At 43.2% G+C, this 26,413-nt stretch overlaps 1 protein-coding gene across 1 annotated transcript in view; it reads left to right on the forward strand.

The window, feature by feature from the left end:
• SLC25A20 (solute carrier family 25 member 20) overlaps window positions 1–26,413 on the forward strand; it is a gene marked incomplete at its 5' end in the record, with an annotated part of 29,993 nt that overhangs the window by 1,299 nt on the left and 2,281 nt on the right. The window contains 4 exons of the mRNA XM_079713303.1: window positions 5,165–5,257; window positions 7,292–7,419; window positions 10,801–10,891; window positions 25,841–25,958. Coding sequence (XP_079569429.1) covers window positions 5,165–5,257; window positions 7,292–7,419; window positions 10,801–10,891; window positions 25,841–25,958 — 430 coding nt within the window. The remainder of the gene's footprint in view (window positions 1–5,164; window positions 5,258–7,291; window positions 7,420–10,800; window positions 10,892–25,840; window positions 25,959–26,413) is intronic.

Here is a 26,413-nt window from a genome sequence, read left to right on the forward strand (position 1 = left end):
TCTTTGCTGCCTTTCATCTAGGAGAGGATCTGGGGTCATTCTATCACAGGACCAGGATTAAAGCAACTGGGCTGGTTTGGGCACTGTGAAACACAAAATCACATGTTTATTCAGTAATTGGTAAATGCCATGTGTGTTAGGGCTTCCCAGACAGTGGTCGTTCTAAGCAGCACTGATGTAAGGGAGAAGAATTGTCTGGCCTCTCTTTCTACTCTTGATCTTGTTAGCTCTAGGCAGCTGGGGCCTCTCTTTAAAGAAAAACGAAACGCTGTTGCTCCCTAATACAAATGTTGCTCCTACCTCCATATCTTCTTGCCCTTCCTCCCCAATCAGATGTCATTACCAGGAAGGGCCCCGAGGACCTCTGTACTGAAATAGAAATGACTGAAAATGCTCACTGCATTTTTTTTTTTTTTTTTTTTGCGGTACGCAGGACTCTCACGTCGCGGAGCACAGGCTCCGGACGCACAGGCCCAGTGGCCATGGCTCACGGGCCCAGCCGCTCCGCGGCATGTGGGATCCTCCTGGACCAGGGCACGAACCCGCGTCCCCTGCATCGGCAGGCGGACTCTCAACCACTGTGCCACCAGGGAAGCCCTCACTGCATTTTTAATAGCCAGAAAGTCTCCTTTTAGCTTAAGCCAAAACCACAAATTGCCGACTACTGTCCTTTTGACCTCAAAGAGCCAGGTGGCCTCCAATCAAAGCTTGGCCTAGAGGCACTTTCAGAGGTCCGAGGCAACTAACTGTGGTCTGGGAAGGCAAGAGGTGCAGCACTTCAGTTTGGAAAGGCTTTATGGCACATGATGAAGGGCTGGCTGAGTTCTGACTGGAGAAGTAGGGAGACCCAGACATTCTGGGTAGGGGGAAGGCAGGAGTGAAAGTGGATATAGGCTTGACAGTGGGAGCAGGCTGTAAAATAAGACCAGCCGTGGAGGACTTTAATGTTCTTGCTGGGCCTGGGTGGCGGATGTCATGATGAGACATATGAGATTTATACAAAATCACAAAAAGGTATCAGTCAGAAGTTTTGGTCTATTTCTCTCTCTCTACTAACTTGGACAGGTTGTGCCTGACCATGGAGGATCTGAAGACCAAATAAGGGATTTTGGATGCAAAACAGCGGGAGCCTCTGGACATTTCTACTGTTGTGTCCCATAAATTCCTCAGATATGCATGTCACCTCCATTGCCTAGAGAGTGAGTTCCTTAGTGTGGGACATAAGGCCCTAACAAAATCAAGAATGAGAAATTTAAAGTAATAGAGGAACAGCATGATGAAAATGGTGTCTTGGAAAAGTTAGTATGATAGCAACCTGAGAAGAATTAGGAAGCAGAACTCAGAGCAGGAAAAATAGCGAGGAAAAAGACTGCAGAAGTATATAACTGGGTGTATCAGTTATATCTGGCGGTGTAACAACTTATCCCAAAACTTAGTGGCTTAAAACAACAGCAATAGGGACTTCCCTGGTGGTCCAGTGGTTGGGACTCTGTACTTCCACTGCGGGGGGCACGGTTCCATCCCTCGTCGGGGAGCTAGGATCCTGCATGCCGCACAGCACGGACATAAATTAATAATAACAAGTGTTATTATTAGGTGAGGATGTAGAGACCTCGGAACTCTTGTGCACTGTTGTTGAGAATGTAAAATTGTACAGTGACTGGAAAACAGTATGCCAGTTCCTCAAAAAATTAAAAATAGGATTACTATATGATCCAGCAATTCCATTTCTGGATACATACCCAAAAGAATTGAAAGCAGGGTCTTGAAGAGATATTTGTACACCCCTGTTCATAGGTTCATAGCAGCATTATTCACAATAGCTGAAACATGGGAGCAACCCAAGTGTCCACAAATGGAAGAATGAATAAGCAAAATGTGGCATATACATACAATGGGGTGTTATTCAGCCTTAAAAAGAAGTAAATTCTGACCTTGCAACCACATGGATGAATACTGAAAACATTAGGCTAAGTGAACTAATTTACTAACTAATAAACTAATTCAGTTTTATAAGGCAAAAAGAATTCTGGATGGTGGTGATGGTTGCACAACGTTATGAATGTATTTAATATCACTGAACTGTACACTTAAAAATGGTTGAGATGGTAAATTTTATGTGTATTTTATGACAGTAAAAAAAAAAGAAAAACAAACTGGGGGGATTCCCCTGGTGGTCCAGTGGTTAAGACTCCGTGCCTCCACTGCAGGGGGCGCGGGTTCGATCCCTGGTCAGGGAAGTTCCACATGCCACGCAGTGCGGCCAAAAAAATAAAGAAATAAAAAATAAAATAAAATAAAATAAAATTGTTAAGGAAAAAAATGGGCAAAGGATCTGAATAGACATTTCTCCAAAGAAGATATATAAATGGCCAATAAACACATGAAAAATATTCCACATCATTATCCATCATGAAAATGTAAATAAAAATCACAGTGAGATACCACCTAACACCCACTATGATGGCTATAATTAAAAATAAATAAATAACAGATGATGGAATGTGGAGAAACTGGAACATTCATACAATGCTCTTTGGAAAACAGTCTGGCAGTTCGTGAAAAGGTTAAACATAGAGTTAGCATATGACCCAGCAATTCTCCTGTGATGGTTAATTTTATGTGTCAGCTGGGCTGTGGGGTGTTCAGATATTGGTCAAACATTGTTCTGGGTGTATCTGTGAGGGTGTTTTTGGATGAGATTAGCATTTAAGGTAGACTAAGTAAAGTAGATTGCCCTCCCTAATGTGGGTGGCCCTCATCCAGTCAGTTGAAGGCCTCAATAGAACAAAAAGCTGAAACTCCTCCCTCCTGACTGATTGAGCTGGGACATTGGTCTTTTCCTGCCTTTGGACTCAAACTGAAGCATTGGCTCTTCTTGGGTCTTGAGCCTGCCAGCTTTTTTTTTTTTTTTTAACATCTTTATTGGAATATAATTGCTTTACAATGTTGTGTTAGTTTCTCTGCCAGCTTTTGAACTGGGATTTGAACCATCAGTTCTCCTGGTTCTCAGGTCTTCAGACTTGAACTAGAACTATCCTATTGACTTTCTTGGGTCTCCAGCTTACTGATTGCAGGTCTTAGGATTTGTCTGCCTCCATAATTGTGTGAGCCAATTCCTTATAACAAACAAACAAATAAATAAATCTACATATCCTGTTCTATTTCTCTGGAGAATCTTGACCAATACAATTATGCTTGGGTAATATAATATCCAAGAGAATTGAAAACATAATATCCACACAAAAACCTGCACACAAAAGTTTATAGCACCATTATTCATAATAGTAAAAGTGGAAAAAATGTAATTTGTCATTATCTGATGAGCAGATAAACAAAACATGGTATATTTGTACAGTGGAATATTATTTACCCATAAAAAGGAATGAAGGACTGATATATTCTACAACATAGATGAACTTTGAACACATTATGCTAATGTAAAAGAAGCCAAGTGTGAAAGACCACATATTGTATGATTTATTTATATGAAATATACAGAATAGGCAAATCCATAGAGATGGAAGCTATATTAGTAATTGCCAGGGGCTGAGAGAAGAGGGGAATGGGGAGTGACTACTAATGGGTGTGGTGTTTCTTTTTGGGGTCATGAAAATATTCTAAAACTGATTATAATGAAGGTTGCACAACTCTGCAAATACACTAAGAAGCACTTAACTGTATACTTTAAATGGGTGAATTTTATGGTATACGAATTATATCTTAATAAAGCTGTTTAAAAAAACCCAGTACTGAACCAAAGACCCTCTCCTTCAACCAAAAGCAACAAAAAGATGTTGGCCAGGACTGTACTAATCTGAAGGATTGGCTTCTGTGTGGTTCATTCACATGCTGGCAGTTAGTGCTGGCTGTTGTCAGGAGGCCTTCTTTCCTCCACACATGACCTCTTCAGACTGCTTGAGTATCCTCATAACATGGTGGCTGACTTTTCCCAAAGCAAATAACCTGAGATGAAGACAGGCAGAAGCTGACCTTTCTGTCACCTAGCCTTGGAGAAGTCACATAGCATCAAAACCACTACATTCTGTTCGATAGAAGTGCGTCACTGAGTCTGGCCCACATCCAAGGGGAGGGGAATTAGGATTAACTTTTGAAGGGGAAGAGAATCAAAGAGTTAGTGGGCATATTTGAAAACCATCACACTGGGTAAGAATAGGTGAGGACTTGGCCTAGGAGAAGACTTCAGTTGGAGAGAGGAAGAATTAGGATTCTGGAAGACTCTTGAAGGAACTCTCCAAAAGCCTTGGTGCCCATGTGAATAAGAGGAGGAGAAGTAACAGGAAGTGGTCAGATGCTAGGGTTTCAAATCCTGAGAAAGAGGGTAGCCTGATGGCTCTGGCACAAATGGGTGATTCATCAAAAGGATGAGATTCTGGAGGTGATTTGAGTAGGGAGAGCTTCTCCAGGCAGTTTGAAATGTAGCCCAAAAGGTGGGGAGAGAAGGTCTGAAGATGGCTGAGTAAAAGTCATCACTGAGCAGAAGCTGAAGCCCTGGAATCTGAGTTTTTTGAAGGGGATAGTGGAACAGATGAGTAGGGTACTTAGCCTTGGAGGACGCCTGGAGTAGAAAAGAAGACACAGGAAGGAGCACCAAGAAGGGATGTTTAAAGAGAGAGACAGTTTGAAGCATTGGATACACCAAAAGGTGGAGAAGGATGAGGACCAAGAAAAGTAGGATCAAATCCACCTCATTCCAAAATATCTTTGTTGAGCACCTTACCTAGCCACCAACAAGGCACTTCAAGTGGGTGTGGAGAGTGCCTAGAGCTGAACTGAGCTTTGCATTCACTGGCACATGATTTGAACTCACTAAACCCAGCCTCCTCATTTGTAAACTGGTAGTACCTATTCCACTGGATCATTGTGGGATCCATTAGATAAGAAATAAATAGCAAAAGTAAGTGGCTGAGGAAATCAGAGGAACTGTGACTCTCTCCAAAAGCATGCTACTAATGACTTGTGAGTACAGGGTTTGAATAAAATGGAGGAAAGAGAAGTCTGAATCCAGCAGATAAAGTGAATGCTGAAGACGTGCACAGAGGGGCAGCTTTTTCTGTTAAGAGTTTAGCAGACAGTTGGGCCATCGCTACCGACAGGCAGTTCTGATTCTGAGAAATGACTGTATTTTAACTTCTGGTTTCAGGTCCGACTGCAGACGCAGCCCCCAAGTTTGCCTGGACAGCCTCCCATGTATTCTGGGACCTTTGACTGTTTCCGGAAGACTCTTATGAGAGAGGTACAGAATCATGGTGCTGGGCATTTCTCTTATTCAGAGGAACAGTTTCACAGGGTTGATTTGTTACTTCTCTGGGGGATAGGGTGACTTTGCGTAGTTCTGTTGGAGGTCTAGCCCACAGCTGTGGCTCTCTCACTGTGCCATCCTATGCCCTCCTGTTGTCATCGCTCTGGAGTCTTTGATAGTTCCAGCTACTGTTTTATGTGAATGACTGAAGCTAATAAAATGGTTCTAAAATGGTTCTCTCTTTTGGAAGGCAGAATTTAGACCACAGGGAATTCATGAGGAATAGTTGGAGATGTGAAATAGAAGAAAATGCAAATCTGGATCAGTCAGTTTGACAGGGATCAGTGTCAGAAGTTCACATAAAATCTGGAGGAAGAGTCAGCCAGTCTGAGGAACAGTGAAAGAGGCCAGCAGAGTCTTCAAACCCCTAGACTAAACTAACTAAAGGAAACTAAATTGGTTTGAGGTTATTGAATTACATAGTAATTTTTCAGATATATCTTAAAGTGAAAACATGGGATTTTAAAAAAGGTTTAATTACTACTGATGTTTATTCCTGACTTCATTAGCACATATGTGACAAGACCTTGTTGAGAACTTTTCCTTTGTTTCCTAAAATATAACTCTAATATGAATAAATATATATATAGTGTTTATCAAATATACAGAAACTGAGGAGCAGGTGTCACCCAGATAAAGAGGGGATGCTGGTGAGTGATGGACTCGGTCTGGGAGGAAAAGTTGTTCCCAGGGTTCCTGCAGGACCCAGGCATGGGAGGAAGATTTTGAGGTGAAGTCTACCCAACCACCCATGTGTGAGACGGTGCTGCCTTTTCTTCTATAAGGCTCTCTTCCCTTCATCAGCCCAGAATGGAGTCTGATCAGTGTCCAGTGGAGGCTTTGGGCTTCAAGTCAGCTAAGAGTTCTCTGCCTTTACAGAGAGGCAGGATTACATGCCTCTTGGTCAGCAAATATTATTGAGGACCTATTCAGCACCTGGGCAGTGTGCTGGTTGCTGGAGGCCTGGTGAGAATGGCTCGTATAAACCCAACTCCCTGCAGAGTTGAATAGGCTTCCTTAGTTTATATTTGTGCTTGTCTCTGGGTTTTGCTGTGCCAGATTGAGCTCTCTGTTTCCTGGTGCTGCCAGACGGGTCTTGGTTGTGCTGCATGGAACTGGGTAGGCCAGACAGTGGAAGGAAGGCTAGTGGAGTTGTTGGGAAGCGTGGGTTTGTTTGTTTGTTTATGGCTGCATTGGGTCTTCATTGCTGCATGCGGGCTTTCTCTGGTTGTGGCGAGTGGCGGTTGCTCTTCGTTGTGGTGCGCGGGCTTCTCATTGCGGTGGCTTCCCTTGTTGCAGAGCATGGGCTCTAGGCACGCAGGCTCAGTAGCTGTGGCTCGTGGGCTCTAGAGCGCAGGCTCAGTAGTTGTGGCACACGGGCTTAGTTGCTCCACAGCATGTGGGATCTTCCGGGACCAGGGATTGGACCAGGAATCGAACCAGGGCTCGAACCTGTGTCCCCTGCATTGTTAGGCAGATTCTTAACCACTGCGCTACCAGGGAAGTCCCTGTAGCCTGCTTTTTTTTCACTTAGTAGTCTCTTCTCATGTTACAATGTGATTTTATGGCTATGTGATAGTCCATTTATGGAGTTTCCAATCTCCTATTTGGGAGTTTTTAGGTTCATTCCAGAATTTTGCTACTTAATAAATTCCTGATGTCTTTCTTTTCTATATCTGAGTATTTCCTTAGAATACATTTCTAGACAGAATTTTCTGATGAAAGTGTAAGCTACATATTTCCAGATTGCCTTCCAGAATAGGAGCTGTTTTCAGTTTCTCCAGCAGTGTATAAGAAGACAACTATTTCTGATAAATATGGAGTATTCTTCCTTTTAAAAGCTCTCCTTGCTTGGAGGGGAAGGGAGGGAAGGAGGCCACAGGTCAGAGGACACACTGCTTCCCTGTTTCAGTGATGTAAAAGTTAGCTGTGTCTGTAAACGGCTTCCACTTCTGTGATTCCTTGCAGGGCATCATGGGTCTATATCGGGGCATGGCCGCCCCCATCATTGGGGTCACCCCCATGTTTGCCGTGTGCTTCTTTGGGTTTGGTTTGGGGAAGAAACTGCAACAAAAACACCCAGAGGATGTGCTCAGGTGAGTACTTTACAAGCCTGGAGGACTCGATGCTGTTCTGCCTGGTGTTGTGACACAGGTTAAGGGAAAGAACCTTGGCTGACAGGCAGTGGCTGTCCTCCTGGGTCCCCAGGGCTAGCTCCTGGTTGCTCCACGTGAGGGAGGTACTTGAGTTTTCCTTTGCCCTGTGAACCAAAAGGGAAAAAGAAAAACTCAGATCCCTCCCCACCCCCTTATTAGGTTGTCATAATTTCTTCTGTGAGGTAGTATCGCTTAACTCTACAGCATTGGGAGGTCTGAATGCTAAAATGTGTGTAAAATGCCATGAAGGTACCTGGTGCTGCAGTAATGACAGCAGCAGCCTTGTTTCCCATCACCTGGTTGGGAGAAGGGAAGGTTCCAACTTCTGTTTTACTTCATTTTTAAAAAAAATTATTTATTTACTTACTTACTTATTTTTGGCTGCATTGGGTCTTTGCTGCTTCACGCAGGCTTTCTCTAGTTGCAGCGAGAGTGGGCCACTCTTCATTGTGGTGTGTGGGCTTCTCATTGCAGTGGCTTCTTTTGTTGAGGAGCATGGGCTCTAGGCGTGCAGGCTTCAGTAGTTGTGGCACACGGGCTCAGTAGTTGTGGCTCTTGGGCTCTAGAGTGCAGGCTCAGTAGTTGTGGCAAACGGGCCTAGCTGCTCCGCAGCATGTGGGATCCTCCCGGACCAGGGCTCGAACCCGTGTTCCCTGCATTGTCCTGCAGCGGATTCCTAACCACTGCATCACCAAGGAAGCCCTTCATTTTAATAACATAATTATTTCAGATATTGGTTTCTCTGGGGTTTTTTAATTTTTAATTAATTAATTAATTAATTAATTTGGCTGCATTGGGTCTTTGCTGTTGCTGTGCACGGGCTTTCTCTAGTTGTGGCAAGCGGGGGCTACTCTTCTTTGCAGTGCACGGGCTTCTCATTGCGGAGGCTTCTCTTGTTGCGGAGCACGGGCTCTAGGCACACGGGCTCAGTAGTTGTGGTGTGCAGGCTTCAGTAGTTGTGGCATGCAGGCTCAGTAGTTGTGGCTTACAAGCTCTAGAGCGCAGGCTCAGTAGTTGTGGAGCACGGGCTTAGTTGCTCCGTGGCATGTGGGATCTTCCCGGACCAGGCCTTGAACCCGTGTCCCGTGCATTGGCAGGCAGATTCTTAACCACTGCGGCACCAGGGAAGTCCCTGGTTTCTCTGTTAAAGTGAAATAAATTAGTATATTTCCTTTCAGTAAACTTTAAGTTAGATTTGGGTATGAAGAGGCAGATGAGGCAGAATTATGAGTTCAGAATTTACAAAGTAGTTAATGAAAGCAGGCTTCTTGGGATGCAGGGGAATTCTGAGTTGAAACATGGGATGACAAGGCACACTCAGCCTGAGCTGTGCAGGCTGACAGCTCTTGGGAGGGGCTGCAGGCAGCACAGGACCCTGGCTAGGCTTGGGATTAGGAGCTCAAGGGAGGCAGCCCAGGGTGCCATGTGGTTGTTTTCTGTCACTACTTCAGGCCACAGCAGGCTGAGTAAGGGTCTGGACATAGATAGAAATGCTCATACTGTGAAACTCTATTTTTGGAGTCCTTGTGACCCTCTGAATGTGACCAGCTTCTATAAAAAGCTGCAGATGGCCCCAAACGTGGGTGTGTGGGGCTTCCTTTTGAAACTGTGTTTGACTGTTGGTAGTCCAAATGTCCTATGGACACATGTCCTCTCTGAGCACCTGGTCTTTTAGCTCATGTACCAGCTCACAAGGGCCATGCACAAGAACCCCCGTGGGGTCACTGCTAGTACTTCAGCCTGTCGGTTATTCCCTATACTATCGCGTCAGTCCTCAGAGAAGCACCCTTCCTGCTTAAGCAAAGGTTGAGACACTCAGGTCCCTGCCCCCATAATCCTGCAGTGCTCTGAATCCTGAATGTCAACCCTGCCACCTTCCCCTCCCTGCAGTAGTGTTTGGGGACAGTATGGAAAGGAACATTACCAGGACCTTGGGTCCAGCACTCACAGATGCTTCCCTCGTGTGGGGGTGAAGGGTGGCAGAATGGGCCACCCATGTAGGGTGTCTGCAGGGTACCCTGTGCACACACAGACCCTGTTCAGAGGAAAGTCCTTAGTCCCGGGAGATGGAGGTATGTCCAGCCTAAGGTCTGGGCATACATGGAAGAACAGATGTTGGTCTCATGAGGGGAAGTTTCATTGCTGAGAGGGCTTTTCTTGGGGACAGCAGTGTGAACTGAGACTGTAAAGGAGGCCATGCATGAAAGCAAGTCTCCTGACTGTTGAACAGTCAGCTTGTGTGCTGGGCTTGCATGCCTGAGGTAGTTGTGTGAGTTCCTGGAAAAAACAGGACCATTGAGACTGGTGCTCTTCCTGGAAGGAAGGACCCGAAGTGGATGTCTCCCTTTCCCCATTTGACATCTGTTCTCCAGGTTTTGGGCTCCTTGTAGGGTGGGACAGGCCTGAAGGCTCAGCTATCAGAGGCTTGGGGTTAGGAGGGGCCTGCGGCCCAGGCAAGAAAGGGAAGTTTTTCAACAACATTTGCTAAATTGTGGGGACACTGTTGAAATGCTAATTGTAGCTCTGTGCTCCACTGCCTCCGGACCAGTCTGGTATAGCTAATCTTAGAAAGAAAAGGAGATGCCAGAGGTGGGACAGACCGTGACGCCAGGAGCCTCCATTTCCTCCAAATATTCAGTGTGGTTCATTCTGTGAGGGCCATGGTGAGGATCCATATCTCTGGCCACTGGGGGACTATTCCCTGCATGGAAGGCCACAGGACCCATCATGTCTCTGGGTACCATCCCTGGCTGGGCCCTTCCCAGCATCTTACAACACATTCCTCACAACTGGCCTGGCTGCCCCTTAGCCTGTGGAAGTGGCCACAGCCGTTCCTCCGGCCTTGACGCCGTCCTTTGTGAATCTTGGCTTAAAATGTTCTCAGGCCCTTGGTGATCCAGAGAGGTGAGATTGGAGGGGAACTGGGGTTGACTGAGGTCTACATTCTGGATTAGAGGCTTTTTTCCCCAACAACCCTGAACTTTACAGATCAAGGCTCAGAGAGGCCTCGAAACTCGTCCATAGTCACTGTGCATGGCAGGCTGGGGAGGAAACTTCTCCCATGGGTGAGGCCATCTGAGTGTGCATGTGGGCCTCGTGACCAAGATCATATTGCTCTTGGCACTGAGACCCCTGCCTTGGGAAATTTGATGTCAGAATATACCTAGACCTTGGGTTTTGTGTGAAATATGCTTTATTTGTGCTGGACTTCTGCCCAGTCCAAGTACTTATTTTTTCTTTCAAAGTCCTCTTTGCTGGGATTGCCTCTGTTCTGGGTGGTTAGTCACAGGTTCTTGCCTCTTGTTTTTGTTTTCAATATAGCTACCCCCAACTATTTGCAGCTGGGATGTTATCTGGTGTATTCACCACGGGAATTATGACCCCTGGAGAACGGATCAAGTGCTTGTTACAGGTGAGGGTGTGATCTGGGGTGGGGGGATATGATTTGGGGGGAGGTGGCTAGCTTTTTCCATTGGGTATACAATTTTGTGTGGATGTTTATGTCCTTTCACCCTTTATAAAGACTTCAGGTCAGGTGTGCAAAACAGTTTCAAGGTTTTCAGGAACATGGAGGCAATCATAGTAGAATCAAGAATCAGGACAGTGTAACAAATCAACCACATGTCACACCTGTGACGGGTCAGCTCAGACTTATCCACCCTAATTAGCAGCTACTTCAGGAACTCTGAAAGATGAGTCATGTCTCATCAGAGGTGGAAGGGAGGCTGCTCCTGCCTAACATGTTATGTCTCTGCCATTTGCCCAAAGGCTCAGTGCCCTTAAAGTGTGTGGCTTGTTCCCAGGCCAAGGGTGTGAACTGACTGCCTGCCTTACCACACAGGGCTCCTTTTTCAAAAAGTGTTACTGCTTTTTTCTTCTAATGGCTGAAGCAATTTAACACACAGTCTTTGCTAGAAAAATTTTGGTAATGCAGAGAAGCACACAGAAAACAATGTGTTTATCACCCATGATACCACTCCACTGTTATGCTTTCTGTGTGAATTCTTCTAGTCTTTTTGGTAAACTTGTATTAAAAAAAGTTATCTTTTGAAATAAAATTGGGGTCACATATTGCAATAGTTTTGTAACCAGTTTTTTTCATTTGATATGTCACAATATTTTTGTGATTTTTTTTCTCAAGCGTCATTTTCTGTATTTTATTTCAATACATGGCTGTCATTTACCCAATAATACCTTATCTGGGGACATGACAAATTATATGCCATAGTGAAGATCTTTGTAAATAAGTCTCTGCATGTGTCCCTGATTATTTTCTTAGGATAAATGTCTAGACTTGAAATTAGTATGATTAAAGGTATGTACTTTTTTTTTAAGGTATGTACTTTTTAAAAAGGTTTTTAATGTATTCTACTAAATGGCCCTCCTATAAAAGTCTGTCATTTTCTATTCCTTTCAATAGTATAAGAGCTCTTACTTCCCAGCAGATTCTGTGGCATCTAATTTACAATCTCTGCTAGTCTGATAGGTGAAAAATTTGCATTGTTTTAATTTTTCTTGGTTTTAATTGTCAGTGAGGTTAATTTTTTTGATGCGTATTAGCTGTTTGTATTTTTCCTTTGTGAAATGCCTATTTGTGTTCTTTGCTCATTTGTTTGTTTTTCTGTTGACTTATAAAAGCTTTGGACATGTTTGAATTTATTATTTTATTTATTTATTTTTGGCTGTGTTGGGTCTTCATTGGAGCGCGGGCTCTCTCTAGATGCCGTGAGCAGGGGCTACTCTGTTGCGGTGCGTGGGCTTCTCATTGTGGTGCTTCTCTTGTTGCAGAGCACGGGCTCTAGGCACGTGGGCTTCAGTAGTTGCAGCACACGGGCTCAGTAGTTGTGGCACGCGAGCTCTAGAGCACAGGCTCAGTAATTGTGGTGCATGGGCTTAGTTGCTCTGCAGCATGTGGGATCTTACCGGTTCAGGGATCGAACCCGTGTCCCCTGCATTGGCAGGCGGATTCTTAACCCCTGCATCACCAGGGAAGTCCCCAATTTATTATTTTAAAAAATTTTTATACAATTTTTAAAGGTTACACTCCATTTACAGTTATTACAAAATATTGGCTGTATTTCCCAAGTTGTACAATACATCCTTGTAGCCTGTCTTACACCCAATAGTTTGTGCCTGTCACTCCCCTACCCCTAAAACCTTTGGACATATTAAGGTTATTAATTTCTTATCATATTTGGCAAGTCTTTTTCATGCTTTGCATTTGTCATTTAATTTTGTGCATTTTTTAAATTAAATTTTTTATTTTGAGATACTTGTAGATTCACATACAGTTGTAAGAAATAATACAAAGGGAAATAAAGAAATAAATAATACAAAAGGATCCCATGTACCCTTTACTCAGTTCTTCCACAGAGGTAATATATTGTAAAATTATAGTACAATATCACAACCAGAATGTTAACATTTTTACAGTCAAGATACAGAACAATTCCATCATGCCAAGGATCCTTCATGTAGCCCTTTAATAGCCACATTCACTTCCCGTACCCCACTCCAGTCCTTAACCACCCCAGCAACCACTAATCTGAACTCTATAAGCCTGTAATTTCAAGACTTATATAAATGGAACTATACAGTATGTAAACTTTTCAGATTGGCTTTTTCAACTCAACCTAATTTTCTGGAGATTCATACAGATTGTTGCATATATGAATAGTTCATTCCTTTTTAGTAATCCATGGTGTGGATGTACTACAAATATGTTTAACTTTTCATCCATTGAAGGACATCTGGGTTGTTTTCAGTTTTTGGCTATTATAAATAAAGATGCTATAAACATTCATGTACAGAGGTTTTTCTGAGAAAATCAGTCTTCATTTCTCTGGGATAAATGCCCAGGAGTATAATTGCTGAGTCATGTGGTAGTTGCATGTTTAGTGGGGTTTTTTTGGGTTTTTTTGGCCACACCGCACCAGCATGTGGAATCTTAGTTCCCCCATCAGGGATCAAACCTGTGTACCCTGAAGTGGAAGCGTGGAGTCTTAACCACTGGATCTCCAGGGAAGTCCCATGCGTGTTAGTTTTTAAAGAAACTACCAAACAGTTTTTTCAGAGTACCTATATCATTTTACATTTCCACCAGCAATGTATGAGTGATCCAGTTTCTCTGCATCCTCACCAACATTTGGTGTTGTCACTGTTCTTAATTTTAGCCATTCTGATAGGTGTGTAGTGATATCTCATTTTAATTTGTATTTTCCTAATAGCTGAAGATGTTGAACATCTTTTCCTGTGCTCATTTGCTATATGTATATCCTGTTTGGTGAAATGTTTGTTCATGTGTTTTGCCCATTTTCTAATTGGATTATTTGTTTTTTTATTATTGAGTTTTGAGAGTCCTTTATTCTAGATACTAGTGCTTTGTCAGATATGTGGTTTGCAAATACTTTCTCCCAGTCTATAGTTTGTCTTTTCATCCTCTCAACAGAGTCTTTTGAGCAAACATTTTAAATTTTGATAAAGTCCACTTTTTTCTTTTATGGATTGGGTTTTGGGTGTTTGGGGCATCAGGTCTTAAGAACTCTTTACCTAGCCTGCAATCCCAAAGATTTTCTTACATGTTTTTTTCCAAAAGTTTTATCTATAGTTTACATTTAAGTCTGTGACTCCATTTTGAGTTAATATTTGTATTATGTATGAGAATTAGGTCAGAGTTCTTTTTATTTTTTCTTTTCCCTAGGGCTGTCCAATTGCACCATACCATTTGCTGAAGAGACTTATCTTTCTTCCACTGAATTGTATTTGCATCTTTGTTAAAAATCAGTTGGGCATATTTGTGTGGGTCTACTTCTGGGTACTCTAGTTTCTTCCATTGATTAATGCATCTATCCCTTCACGAATACTACACAATCTTGATTAGTATAGCCATATACTAAGTCTTGAAATTGACTAGACTGATGCCTCCCACTTTATTCTTTAAAAAAAAAAAACGGGGACTTCCCTGGTGGCGCAGTGGTTAAGAATCCGCCTGCCAATGCAGGGGACACGGGTTCAAGCCCTGGTCCGGGAAGATCTCACATGCCGCGGAGCAACTAAGCCCATGCACCATAACTGCTCAGCCTCTGCTCTAGAGCCTGAGAACCACAACTACTGAACTCATGTGCCACAACTACCGAAGGCTGCGCTGCTTGACAACAGGAGAAGCCACCTCAATGAGAAGCCCCGCGCACCGCAACGAAGAGTAGCCCCGCTTGCCGCAACTGGAGAAAGCCCGCGTGCAGCAACGAAGACCCAACACAGCCAAAAATTAATTAATTAATTAAAAAAATGGTTCTAGCTATTCTAATTCCTTTGTATTGGATTGGCCAAAAAGTTCGCTCGGGTTTTTCCGTAACATATTACAGAAAACTTTTTGGCCAACCCAATATTTCTATGTAAATTTTAGGATAATTTAGAAAATTGAGAAAAATCTTGCTGAGATTATGTTAAACCTATAGGTCAATTTGGGTAGAATTAACACATTATTTTGAGTCTTCCAATACATGGACATGTTATATCTCTCCATTTATTTAGAACTTTAATTTCTTTCATCAGCAGTGTGTAGTTTTCAGCATATAAGCTCTTAATGTGTTTTCTTATATACCTAAGTGCTTCTCTCTTAATTTGCCTTTGTAAAATGGCATTGTAAATGGTATTATAATTTTAATTTTGTTGTTTACATTTTCATTGCTAGTTTGTAGAAATACAATCAATTTTTGTATGTTAATGTTGTATCATGTGAACCTTCCTGAATGCCCTTATTAATTCTAGGATTTTTTTTTTTTTGGTAGATTCCTTGGGATTTCCTATGTAGATAATCACGTTATTTGCAAATAGGGACAGTTTTATTTCTTCATTTCTAATCTGTTTACCTTTTATTTCCTTATTTCACTGGCTAGAATTTCCAGTACTGTGTTGAATAAGAGTGATGAGAGTGGATATTTTTGCCTTGTTCCCAATCTCATGGGGGAAGTATTCACTATTTCACTGTTAAATATGATGTTAGATGTAGTTTTTTGTTTGTTTAGTTTTTTTGGCTGCACCACCCTGCATGCAAGATCTTAGTTCCCCGAACAAGGATGGAACACGGTGCCCCCTGCAGTGGAAGTGCAGAGTCTTAACCACTGGACTACCAGGGAGGTCCCAGATGTAGTTTTTTTGATAGATGCTTTTTATCAAGTTGAGAAAGTTACCTCCTATTCCTCTTTTTCTGAGAGTTTTCTCATGAATGGATATTGACTTTTGTCAAGTTCTTCTTCTTCATTTATTAATGTGATCATGTGATTTTTCTCCTTCAACCTCTTATACAGTGAATTACATCAATTGATGTTTGAATCCTGAACCAATTTTGAATTGCTGGAATAAACCCCCCAACTTGGTCATAGTGTATAATTCTTTTTATATACTGCTGAGTTCTATTTTCTTATATTTTGTTAAGTATTTATGCATCTATAGTCATGAGAGATATTAGTCTGTCATTTTTTTTTCTGTCTTATCTTTGTCTGGTTTTGGTATCAGAATAATGCTGTCTTCATAAAATGAATTGGGAATTGTTCCCTCTTCTATTTTCTGAGAGGGATTATGTAGAATTGGTGTTAATTTTTCTGTAAACATTTGGTAGAATTTTATAGTGAAATCATATAGGCTTGGAGATTTTGGGGGAGGAATTATTAAATTATGAATTCAATTTCTTAATAGTTACAGGGCTATTCAAATTACTTATTTCATATTGTGAAAATTGTGGTAGGTTTTTTAAAAAATATTTTATTTATTTATTTATTTGGTTGTGCCAGTTCTTAGTTGTGACAGGCGGGCTCCTTAGTTGTGGCTTGCCAGCTCCTTAGTTGTGGCATGTGAACTCTTAGTTGCGGTTGCATATAGGATCTGGTTCCCTGACCAGGGATCAAACCTGGGCCTCCTACACTGGGAGCACGGAGTCTTATCCACTGTGCCACCAGGGGAGTCCCTGTGGTAGTTTTTGTTTTTGTTTTTTTATCTAAGTTGTCAAATGTGTGCGTGTAAAGTTGTTTGTAGTATTCCCTTATTGTCCTTTATACATTGGCAGATTCTGTGGTGTTATCTTCTGTTTTATTCCTGGTATTAATAATTTGTGGGGCTTCCCTGGTGGCACAGTGGTTAAGAATCCACCTGCTCATGCAGGGGACATAGGTTTGAGCCCTGGTCCGGGAAGATCCCACATGCCGCGGAGCAACTAAGCCCATGTGCCCCAACTACTGAGCCTGCACTCTAGAGCCGCGAGCCACAACTACTGAAGCCCTCGTGCCTAGAGCCTGTGCTCCTCAACAAGAGAAGCCACTGCAGTGAGAAGCCTGCACACCACAACGAAGAGTAGCCCCCGCTCGCCACAGTTAGAGAAAGCCCACGTGCAGCAGCGAATACCCAACACAGCCAAAAATAAATAATTAATTAATAAAAAAATAATAATTTGTGACTTCTCTCTTTTTTTTCTTTGTCAGCCTCACTTGAGGTTTGTCAGTTTTATTGATCTTTTCAAAAAAGATTTTTCTTTCTTCTTTTTTTTTTTTTTTTTTTGGGCCGTGCCACGCGGCTTGTGGGATCTCAGTTCCCTGAACCCAGGCCACAGCAGTGAAAGCCCAGAATCCTAACCACTAGGCCACCAGGGAACTCACCTCATTGATTTTCTTTACTGTCTTTCTGTTTTCAATTTCGTTGGTTTTTGCTTGTTTTTTAATTATTTCCTTCCTTTTGCTTGTTTTGGTTTTTTTTTTTTTTAGGTGTTTGAGGTGCAAGCTTAGATTATTGTTTTGAGGCTTTTCCTCTTTTCTAACATATGCAGTCAGTGCTATAAAGTTTCCTCTCAGCCCTGCTTTAGCTGTGTCCCACAAACTTCAATATATTTTAATTTTCAGTCAGTCCAGTGTGTTTTCTTTCTTTCTTTCTTTTTGCTGTGTCGGGTCTTAGTTGCAGCATGCAGGATGTTTTAGTTGTGGCATAAAAACTCTTAGTTGTGGCATGTGGGATCTAGTTCCCTGACCAGGGGTTGAACCCAGGCCCCCTGTATTGAGAGCACAGAGTCTTAGCCACTGGACCACCAGGGAAGTCCTAGTTCAGTGTGTTTTCTAATTTCCTTTGAGACTTCCTTTTTTAATTACTTAGGAGAGTGTTGTTCAGTTTTCAAGAGTTGGAGATTATTGATTTCTAGTTTGAGTCCATTGTGATTGGAAAACATATTCTGTATTATTTACATTCTTTTAAATTTCCTGAGGTTTATGGCCTTGGATATGGTTTATCCCGGTACATGTTCCACGGGCATTTGAAAAGAACGTGTGTTCTGCTGTCATTTGGTGGAGTAATCTATAAATGTCAATTATATCCTGTTGGTTGATGGTGTTGTTGAGTTCTTCTCTATCCTTGATGATTTTCTGTCTAGTTGTTCTACCTATTTGTTGATGGAGGAATTTGAAATCTCCAACTGTAATTGTGAGTTTGTTTGTTTCTTCTTTCAGTTGTATCAGTTTTGCTTCACATAGTTTGCAGCTTTTTTGTTTAATGTATACACATTTAGGATTGCTATGTCTTCTTGGTGGATTGGCCCTTTTATCACTATGTAATGTCCCTCATTATTACCATTATATAATATCCCATATTTTTGCTTACTATGTTCTTCCTTCCTTCCTGATGTTCCAGGATTCCTTCTTTTAGAGTTTCTTTTCTATTTAAAGAACTTCCTTTAGCCATTCTTTTGGGGAAGGTCTGTGAATGACAAAGTCTCTCAGTTTTCCTTCATCTAAGAATGCCTGATTTCCCCTTTATTCCTGAAGAATATTTTCACTTGACATAGGGTTCTGGGATTACAGTTCTTTTCTCTTTCTTGCTTTTTTTTTTTTTTTTTTTTTTTTGCGGTACGCGGACGTCTCACTGTTGTGGCCTCTCCCGTTGCGGAGCACAGGCTCCGGACGCGCAGGCTCAGCGGCCATGGCTCACGGGCCCAGCCACTCCGCGGCATGTGGGATCTTCCCGGACCAGGCCACGAACCCGTGTCCCTTGCATCAGCAGGCGGACTCTCAACCACTGCGCCACCAGGGAAGCCCGTTTTCTTTCTTTCTTCTTTCTTTCTTCCTTCCTTCCTTTTTTTTTTTTTTTTTTTGCGGTACGTGGGCCTCTCACTGCTGTGGCCTCTCCCACTGTGGAGCACAGGCTCCGGACGCGCAGGCTCCGGACGCGCAGGCTCAGCGGCCATGGCTCACGGGCCCAGCCGCTCTGCAGCACATGGGATCTTCCTGGGCTGGGGCACGAACCCGCGTCCCCTGCATCGGCAGGCGGACTTTCAACCACTGCGCCACCAGGGAGGCCCTCTTTTCTTTCTTTAGTTGCGTTGGGTCTTCGTTGTTGCATGTGGGCTTTCTCTAGTTTCGTCAATCGGGGGCTACTCTTCGTTGCGGTGTGCGGGCTTCTCATTGCGGTGGTTTCTCTTGTTGCAGAGCTTGGGCTTTAGGCACGCGGGCTTCAGTAGTTGTGGCACGTGGGCTCAGTAGTTGTGGCTCACAGGCTCTAGAGCACAGGCTCAGTAGTTGTGGCACACGGGCTTAGTTGCTCCGCGGCACGTGGGATCTTCCTGGACCAGGGCTCAAACCTGTGTCCCCTGCATTGGCAGGCAGATTCTTAACCTACAGTTCTTTTCTTTCAGCTCCTGAAAGCTACTGTGCCCCTTCCTTCTACCCTCCCTGGTTTCTGCTGTCATTCTAATTGTTTTTTTCAATAGGCAATGTGTTATTTTTCTCTGGCTACTCTTACACTTTTTTCTTTGTCTTTAGTTTTCAACTAAGTTCACTTGTGATGTGTTGTGGCATGGATTTATTTGGGTGTATTCTGTTTAGGGTTCGCTCAGCTTCTTAAATCTATATGTTTATGTTTTGCCAAGTTTGGGAAGTTTTCAGCAGTTGTTTCTTTGAGTACTTTTTCAGTCCTACACTCTTTTCTCCTCTTCTTCTGGGACTGTAAGGACACAAATATTAGATTTTCTGTTACAGCCCCAGGGGTCCCTGAGGTTCTGTTCAATTTGTTTCAGTTTGTTTTCTTTCTGTTGTTCAGATTGGGTATTTTCCATTCATTGTTCTGTCTTCTAATCCTGATTTTTTTTTCCTCTCTCCCCTGTATTCTGCTGTTGAACGAGCCATCCACTGAGCTTTTTTATTTTCTTTTTAATAAATTTATTTATTTATTATTTATTTTTGTCTATGTCAGGTCTTCACTGCTGCACACCAGCTTTCTCTAGTTGTGGCGAGTGGGGGCTACTCTCATTGCAGTATGCAGGCTTCTCATTGTGGTGGCTTCTCTTGTTGCAGAGCATGGGATCTAGGTGCTTGGGCTTCAGTAGTTGTGGCACTCGGGCTCAGTAGTTGTGTTGCATGGGCTTAGTTGCTCTGCAGCATGTGGGATCTTCCCGGACCAGGGCTTGAACCTGTGTCCCCTGCATTGGCAGGCGATTCTTAACTACTGCACCACCAGGGAAGTCCCCACTGAGCTTTTTATTTCGGTTGTATTTTTCTTTTTTTTTTTTCTTTTTTTTTTCTGTACGCGGGCCTCTCACTGTTGTGGCCTCTCCTGTTACGGAGCACAGGCTCCGGATACGCAGGCTCAGCGGCCATGGCTCACGGGCCTAGCCACTCTGCGGCATGTGGGATCTTCCTGGACCGGGGCACGAACCCGTGTCCCCTGCATTGTCAGGTGGACTCTCAACCACTGCGCCACCAGGGAGGCCCTTGGTTGTATTTTTCAATTCTATAACTTCCACTTGGTTCTTCCTCATATCTTCTATTTCTGTGCTGATATTTTGTTTATTTGCTGTGGCTTTCTAATTTTTTTAATCTGTTTCAAGCATATTAATAATTACTCATTGAAGGATTTTTACAATGGCTGGTTTAAAATCTTTGTCAGATAATTCTAACATCTCTGTCATCTTGGTATTGGCATCTATTGCTTCTTTTTTCTTTCAGTTTGAGATCTTCCTGGGTTTGGACATGCTGTGTGATTTCCAGTTGGAACCCGGATATTTGCATACTTTATTGAGATTCTAGATCCTATTTAATCTTTCCATTTTAGTTGGCTTTCTTTTTCTTTTTTTTTTTTTTTTTTTTTGTGGTACGCGGGCCTCTCACTGTTGTGGCCTCTCCCGTTGCAGAGCACAGGCTCCAGACGCGCAGGCTCAGCAGCCACGGCTCACGGGCCCAGCCGCTCCGCGGCATGTGGGATCTTCCCAGACCGGGGCACGAACCCGTGTCCCCTGCATTGGCAGGCGGACTCTCAACCACTGCGCCACCAGGGAAGCCCTAGTTGGCTTTCTTTGACACCACTCCAGTAGGAAGGGAGGGATGCTGCCTCATTACTGCCAAGTGGAAGTGGAAGTCTAGGTGACCCACTCGACCTCTGTTGACACTTGAGGGTGGGGCACTTCTTTTTACTGCTGGGTGGATGTGGGAGTTCCAGTGTCTCTACTGACACCACAGGACAGGAGGGTGATGGTTACAGGCTCTCAGGGATGAAAGTCCTTATTCTGTACTTGGCCTTTTCTGACTCCACCCAGGTAGCATGTTGGGTACCTTGTTACAGCCCTGCGAAGGTGGAAGTCTGGGCTCCCCACAGGGTCTTTGCTGGTGTGGATGAGGGTGAGGCCACAGTTTTTTCTATGGTGTATGGCTGGAGTAGAGTGTTTTTTGTCTAAAGGTTTTCTGTCTTTCTAGGCTGTTCCTTTTCTGGTCCTTTGTCTAGAGAATGCAGGCTTTTGTTGAGGCTTCTTTTTGATCTGTGTTTGTTGGTATTCCTGGATTGCCAGTTTCTTCTGCTTTAAGTCTGAGATATATCAAAAAAGAAAATCCAGGGGACTCACTACTGTGTCATTGCTTAAGTCCCAAGGTCCCTAGCCAGTCTGCTGCTTCTCTCCAAACTTTCAGAGTCCTCTTATATTTGTTTAAAACAAATAATGTCTAGAGTTTTTTGTTGTACTTAGCAGGAGGATTGGGAAAATACTTCTTAGACGTCTGTATATTGCTTTTGAGTTAGGGAATGTTTGTTTTCAGTAGCCTTGTCCCTTAGTCTTTTCCATCATGGCTTCTTCCATCTCTTTTATGCCTGAAGCCCTTTTCTGCTCCTAGATGAGACAGTCCCCATCCATATTCTTCCCTTGCACTCCTCCACTCTGCTGGGTTACTACTTTGTGACTCTCTTCTCTTCTCAAACCCCTACCCTCTCAGGAGATGACCTGGCTTTTTAAATTATTATTATTAATTTATTTATTTATTTTTGGGTGCGTTGAGTCTTCGTTGCTGCACGTGGGCTTCCTCTAGTTGCGGCAAGTGGGGGCTACTTTTCGTTGCAGTGCGCGGGCTTCTCATTACGGTGGCTTCTCTGGTTGCAGAGCATGGGCTTTAGGCGTGCGGGCTTCAGTAGTTGTGGCATGTGGGCTCAGTAGTTGTGGCTCATGGGCTCTAGAGCGCAGGCTCAGTAGTTGTGGCGCACAGGCTTAGTTGCTCCACGGCACGTGGGATCTTCCCGGACCAGGGCTCGAACCCGTGTCCCCTGCACTGGCAGGTGGATTCTTAACCACTGCACCACCAGGGAAGTCCCCTGGCTTTCTACTTCACTGAGAAAACTGAAACCACCAGAAGAGGACTTTACCAGATGCCCTCCACTGCCTCCACTCCCCCACTGGCATCTAACTACATCTGTGGCTGCCTGGCTACTTCCACCACAAATGGCCCATGCTTCTGTTTGACCCCACATCCTATCCCCTCTTGCCCATCCAGAGACCTTGCTTCAACAATCAACAATTCTTTCTCTCTCCTTCAGCATCAGTTTTTGCTCTCCAATGGATTGTTCTCTTCAGCAATAAAAGCATAAACATGCTTGTTTTTTCACCTTAAAAATACAAACTTCTATTTTACCTTCCACATCTATTTCTGTGCTTCCTGTCTTTGCTCCCCTTTACATCAAAAACTCTTTGAAAAAGTTTTCTGTTTTTTTTCCTACTCTTTGTCTCTAGTCCCCCTTCTCTAATTGTCAAACCCACATCAGACTGGCTTTTGCCTCACAACTCCAACAAAAGTACTTTTGTCAAGGTCACCAGTGACCTTTTTTTAAAAAATATTTATTTATTTATTTTTGGCTGCATCGGGTCTTAGTTGCAGTGTGCGGGCTCTTTGTTGCGGCACACGGGCTTCTCTCTAGTTGCGGCAGGTGGGCTTAGTTGCCCCGTGGCATGTGGGATCTTAGTTCCCCAACCAGGGATTGAACCCGCGTCCCCTGCACTGGAAGGCAGATTCATAACCACTGGACCACCAGAGACGTCCCACCAGTGACTTTTACACTAAATCCAATGTTCAGTTCTTGGGCCTGGACATTGATCCATTTTGGTCCATCAACAGAATTGGACTCAGCTGGTCCCCCATCTTCCTTGAAGATCTATCTTCACTTGACTTCTCTCCTGACTTTCCTCCTACCTACTTGGCTGCTCCTTTTCTATGTCCATTGTTGGTTTATCCTCATCTTCTCAATCTTTTAATGTTCATATGCACAAGGCTCAGTCATATTACACTCATCTCATTGATGATTTCTTCTTGTCTCATGACTTTTAGCCACCATCTGTATAATAATGATTTTCCAGTTTATGTCTCCAACTCAGACTTTTCCTGAACTCTGGACTAGTTTATCCAATATTTCCGTTGGATGCTAGTAGGCACCTCAGAGTCACCATGTGCAAAACTGAACTCCTGGTCTTCCTCTATACCTGCTTTACCTACAACCTTCTGTAGCTCGGTTGGTGGCAATACCATCTGTCTAGTTGTTCAGCCCTAAAACCCAGGAGTTCTCCTAGATTGTACACTTTGTCTCACTGTACATATCCCATTTGTTGAACAGTTAAGCTGGCTTTCAACATATCACAAATCTATCCTGTCCCATCACCTCCATTGCAACTACATTGCTCCAGGTCACCTTCAGCACTGGCCTGGATGACTGTGAGGGCCTCCCCACTTGTTTCCCTGCTTACATTCTATACCACACATAACAGTGAGAAAATTCTGTTAATATGTCAATTCCATGCCCAGTCCTCTTTGGCCCCCCAGGTCACTGTGAGTCAGCTCCAGCATCCTCTGATAACATGGGCCTCTGTGCCATTCCTCAGATACACCAGGCTCACATGTGCTGGGATCATCTGGGGAAGTTTATATTTTTTAAAAAGCCATTGATGTTCAATTGACATTGTCTTAAATTTATTATTTTTAGAAAAATTGACATCTTCCTGATTGAAAACTTTTCCTAACCAGAACTATGACTCTCTTTTTATTTACCTCTTCTTTTATGTCCCTTGGAAAGGTTTTAGAGTTTTATTTGTGCAAATCCTATTGCTTGATGCACATATATTTTATTGCTTTTTTCTTCCTTAGAACATTCTTTATTCCTTAAACAAGTCACACCTCCTGTGATTTCATTGGAAAAACAGAAACTGGAAGAAGTATTTCTGTAACTTTATCAGAGGAACACACATCAGTGTATTTAAAGGAATGCTTAACTTGAGTTTAGACATGTAAATCAGTTTAGGAGACATTGTGTACTATCTAGCGTATTCAAGTTTTGCTACTTGAAAGTTGACTATGAATTGATTTTTCTACCTTAATTTAACTAATAAATTTCTAGTCATACCTATTATATTCCTGGCAAGGGGCTAGAGATATCATGATCAACAAGGCCACGTTTTTGCTCTTGGGAATCTCATAGACTGGATTTTCTTCTTCAGTACAAGCGAAGCTCTATAAAAAGAGCTAGTTTAAGACATTGCAGATTTCATGAAGGTAGGCACTCACCTTAAAGAATAGCCTTTAAAACTCTTGAGTCCACGCAGTTATTTTTCTTGTACTCATTGAAGTTATTAGGTACCTGATAAAAAATACCGAGAGGTTGCACGGTAAGGAATATTTCACCTAAATATGCAATATTAGACCAATGAACATGGACTCTCATATTTCTAGCATTATGGAGAGTTCTGGGTTAGGTGCAGGTGCCCCTTCAAGAAAACTTGATATTAATGTTTCAGTATCAGCAATAAAACAGCACTTCATGTGTTACTTATAAAGGAAGATTTATTACCTTCATATCCTCTTAATAATGTATTTCTTCCTTTTATCAGGTATAATCTCATACCACAGCCCTTTGGCCTTAAAGAGTAATTTAATTTTCTTAGTTAAGAAAGCCTTTTAAGCCTTTATTGCTATATATTTTTTATTTTAACATCTTTATTGGAGTATAATTTTTTTTTTTTTTTTTTTTTTGCGGTACGCGGGCCTCTCACTGTTGTGGCCTCTCCCGTAGCGGAGCACAGGCTCCGGACGCGCAGACTCAGCGGCCATGGCTCACGGGCCCAGCCGCTCCGTGGCATGTGGGATCTTCCCGGACCAGGGCACGAACCCGCATCCCCTGCATCGGCAGGTGGACTCTCAACCACTGCGCCACCAGGGAAGCCCTGGAGTATAGTTCTTTATTGCTATTAGAATGGGATTCTTTTCCATTATTTTTCAACTAGTTATTGTTGGTATGTACAAAAATTTATTGGACTTATATATTTATTTTGTAAGTGTTTCTCCTTGGAACTATTAAATCTGAACTCTCTTTCCAGCTTTAACTACTCTTTGGTTGATGCCCTTGTGTGTTCGGATTCCTCTTGACTCTGTACTTGCTGTGGATCCTACATGGGCCTGTCTTTCTCTCAGATCTTTTGTGGGATACCTCCTGCCTGCCCTCAAGCTCTTGGCTCTTAGGCCCTGGAGCCCAGAGACTAGGATAGGGGGCCTCTCCTTGGCCCTCTCCTGGCTCTACACAGGACCTCTATCCAGGCATTTAGAGCTCTGAATACAATTTCCAGTTCACCTTCTTTTAACCAAGCTTCATGATCTGTTAGAGCTTGGAGTGGATTTAGTAGTCAATGGATATTTGTTGAAGGAATAAGTGATTGACTGAAGTATTTGTCTCCTCCTTTCTAGACTGCCAACTAGCTTTTTTTATTTTTTATTTTTCCAACTAGCTTTATTGGGAATGCTCTTGTATTTGGGAACTTATTTTTCAACTTATTTTCCAACTCCTCTGTTGATTTGTTTTTCTAGTCAATGTGTGTATATTTTGTCATATATTCACCTAGCCTTATTTCATAGTAACTTCCACCAATATTGTACATTCTAAATAACTATCGATTTGACAATGATAGTTATATTATTTCATTGGTCTAATGCATAATGACCACTCCCACACTCACTATGTAATCTTCTGTAACCTGCTAGGTTTGTTGACTTTGATGTTGCTGTTGCTGACTTGATGACTCTTTCCTCCCTCTCAGATTCAAGCTTCTTCAGGGGAGACCAAGTACACTGGTCCCTTGGACTGTGCAAAGAAGCTATACAAGGAGGCTGGGATCCGAGGCATCTACAAGGGGACTGTGCTCACCCTCATGCGAGGTAACCTTTGAGGCCCTCCATCTGAGGTGATTTGCCACAGGGGGTCTTGCCTGGATCTCCCGATGAGCCTTGGCACCATACATGCCACAGCTCTGACAGGGCCGGCACTGTGTGTCCTGGGTTTTAGGCCATCTTACCTCTGGCCAGCAGGGGCACACATGAGGATGGAGGGACCCTCCATCCTTCTGATAGGCTGGCCCTCAAGGATAGAAATCATGAGCGTGGCAGTCGGAGGGGAGTAGCAAGCGGAAATCGTGGCTGGAGGGATGAGTGGGAAGAAAGAATGACTTAGGAGCAGTGGAGCTCTTTTTGGCTTGAGAGGCATGTCCTATTGGGGTGGCAATAGAAGAGGCAGAGACAGCTCTACCCTTGTCCTGAGATGACAGCTTGGAGGAAGGCCAGATGTTAGCTCTGGTTATAACTGCTTGGAGTGGGCATATTAGTGGGGACCACTC

This window comes from Hyperoodon ampullatus, assembly GCF_949752795.1.
Source record: "Hyperoodon ampullatus genome assembly, chromosome: 10".
In the NCBI taxonomy this organism is placed as follows: domain Eukaryota; kingdom Metazoa; phylum Chordata; class Mammalia; order Artiodactyla; family Ziphiidae; genus Hyperoodon; species Hyperoodon ampullatus.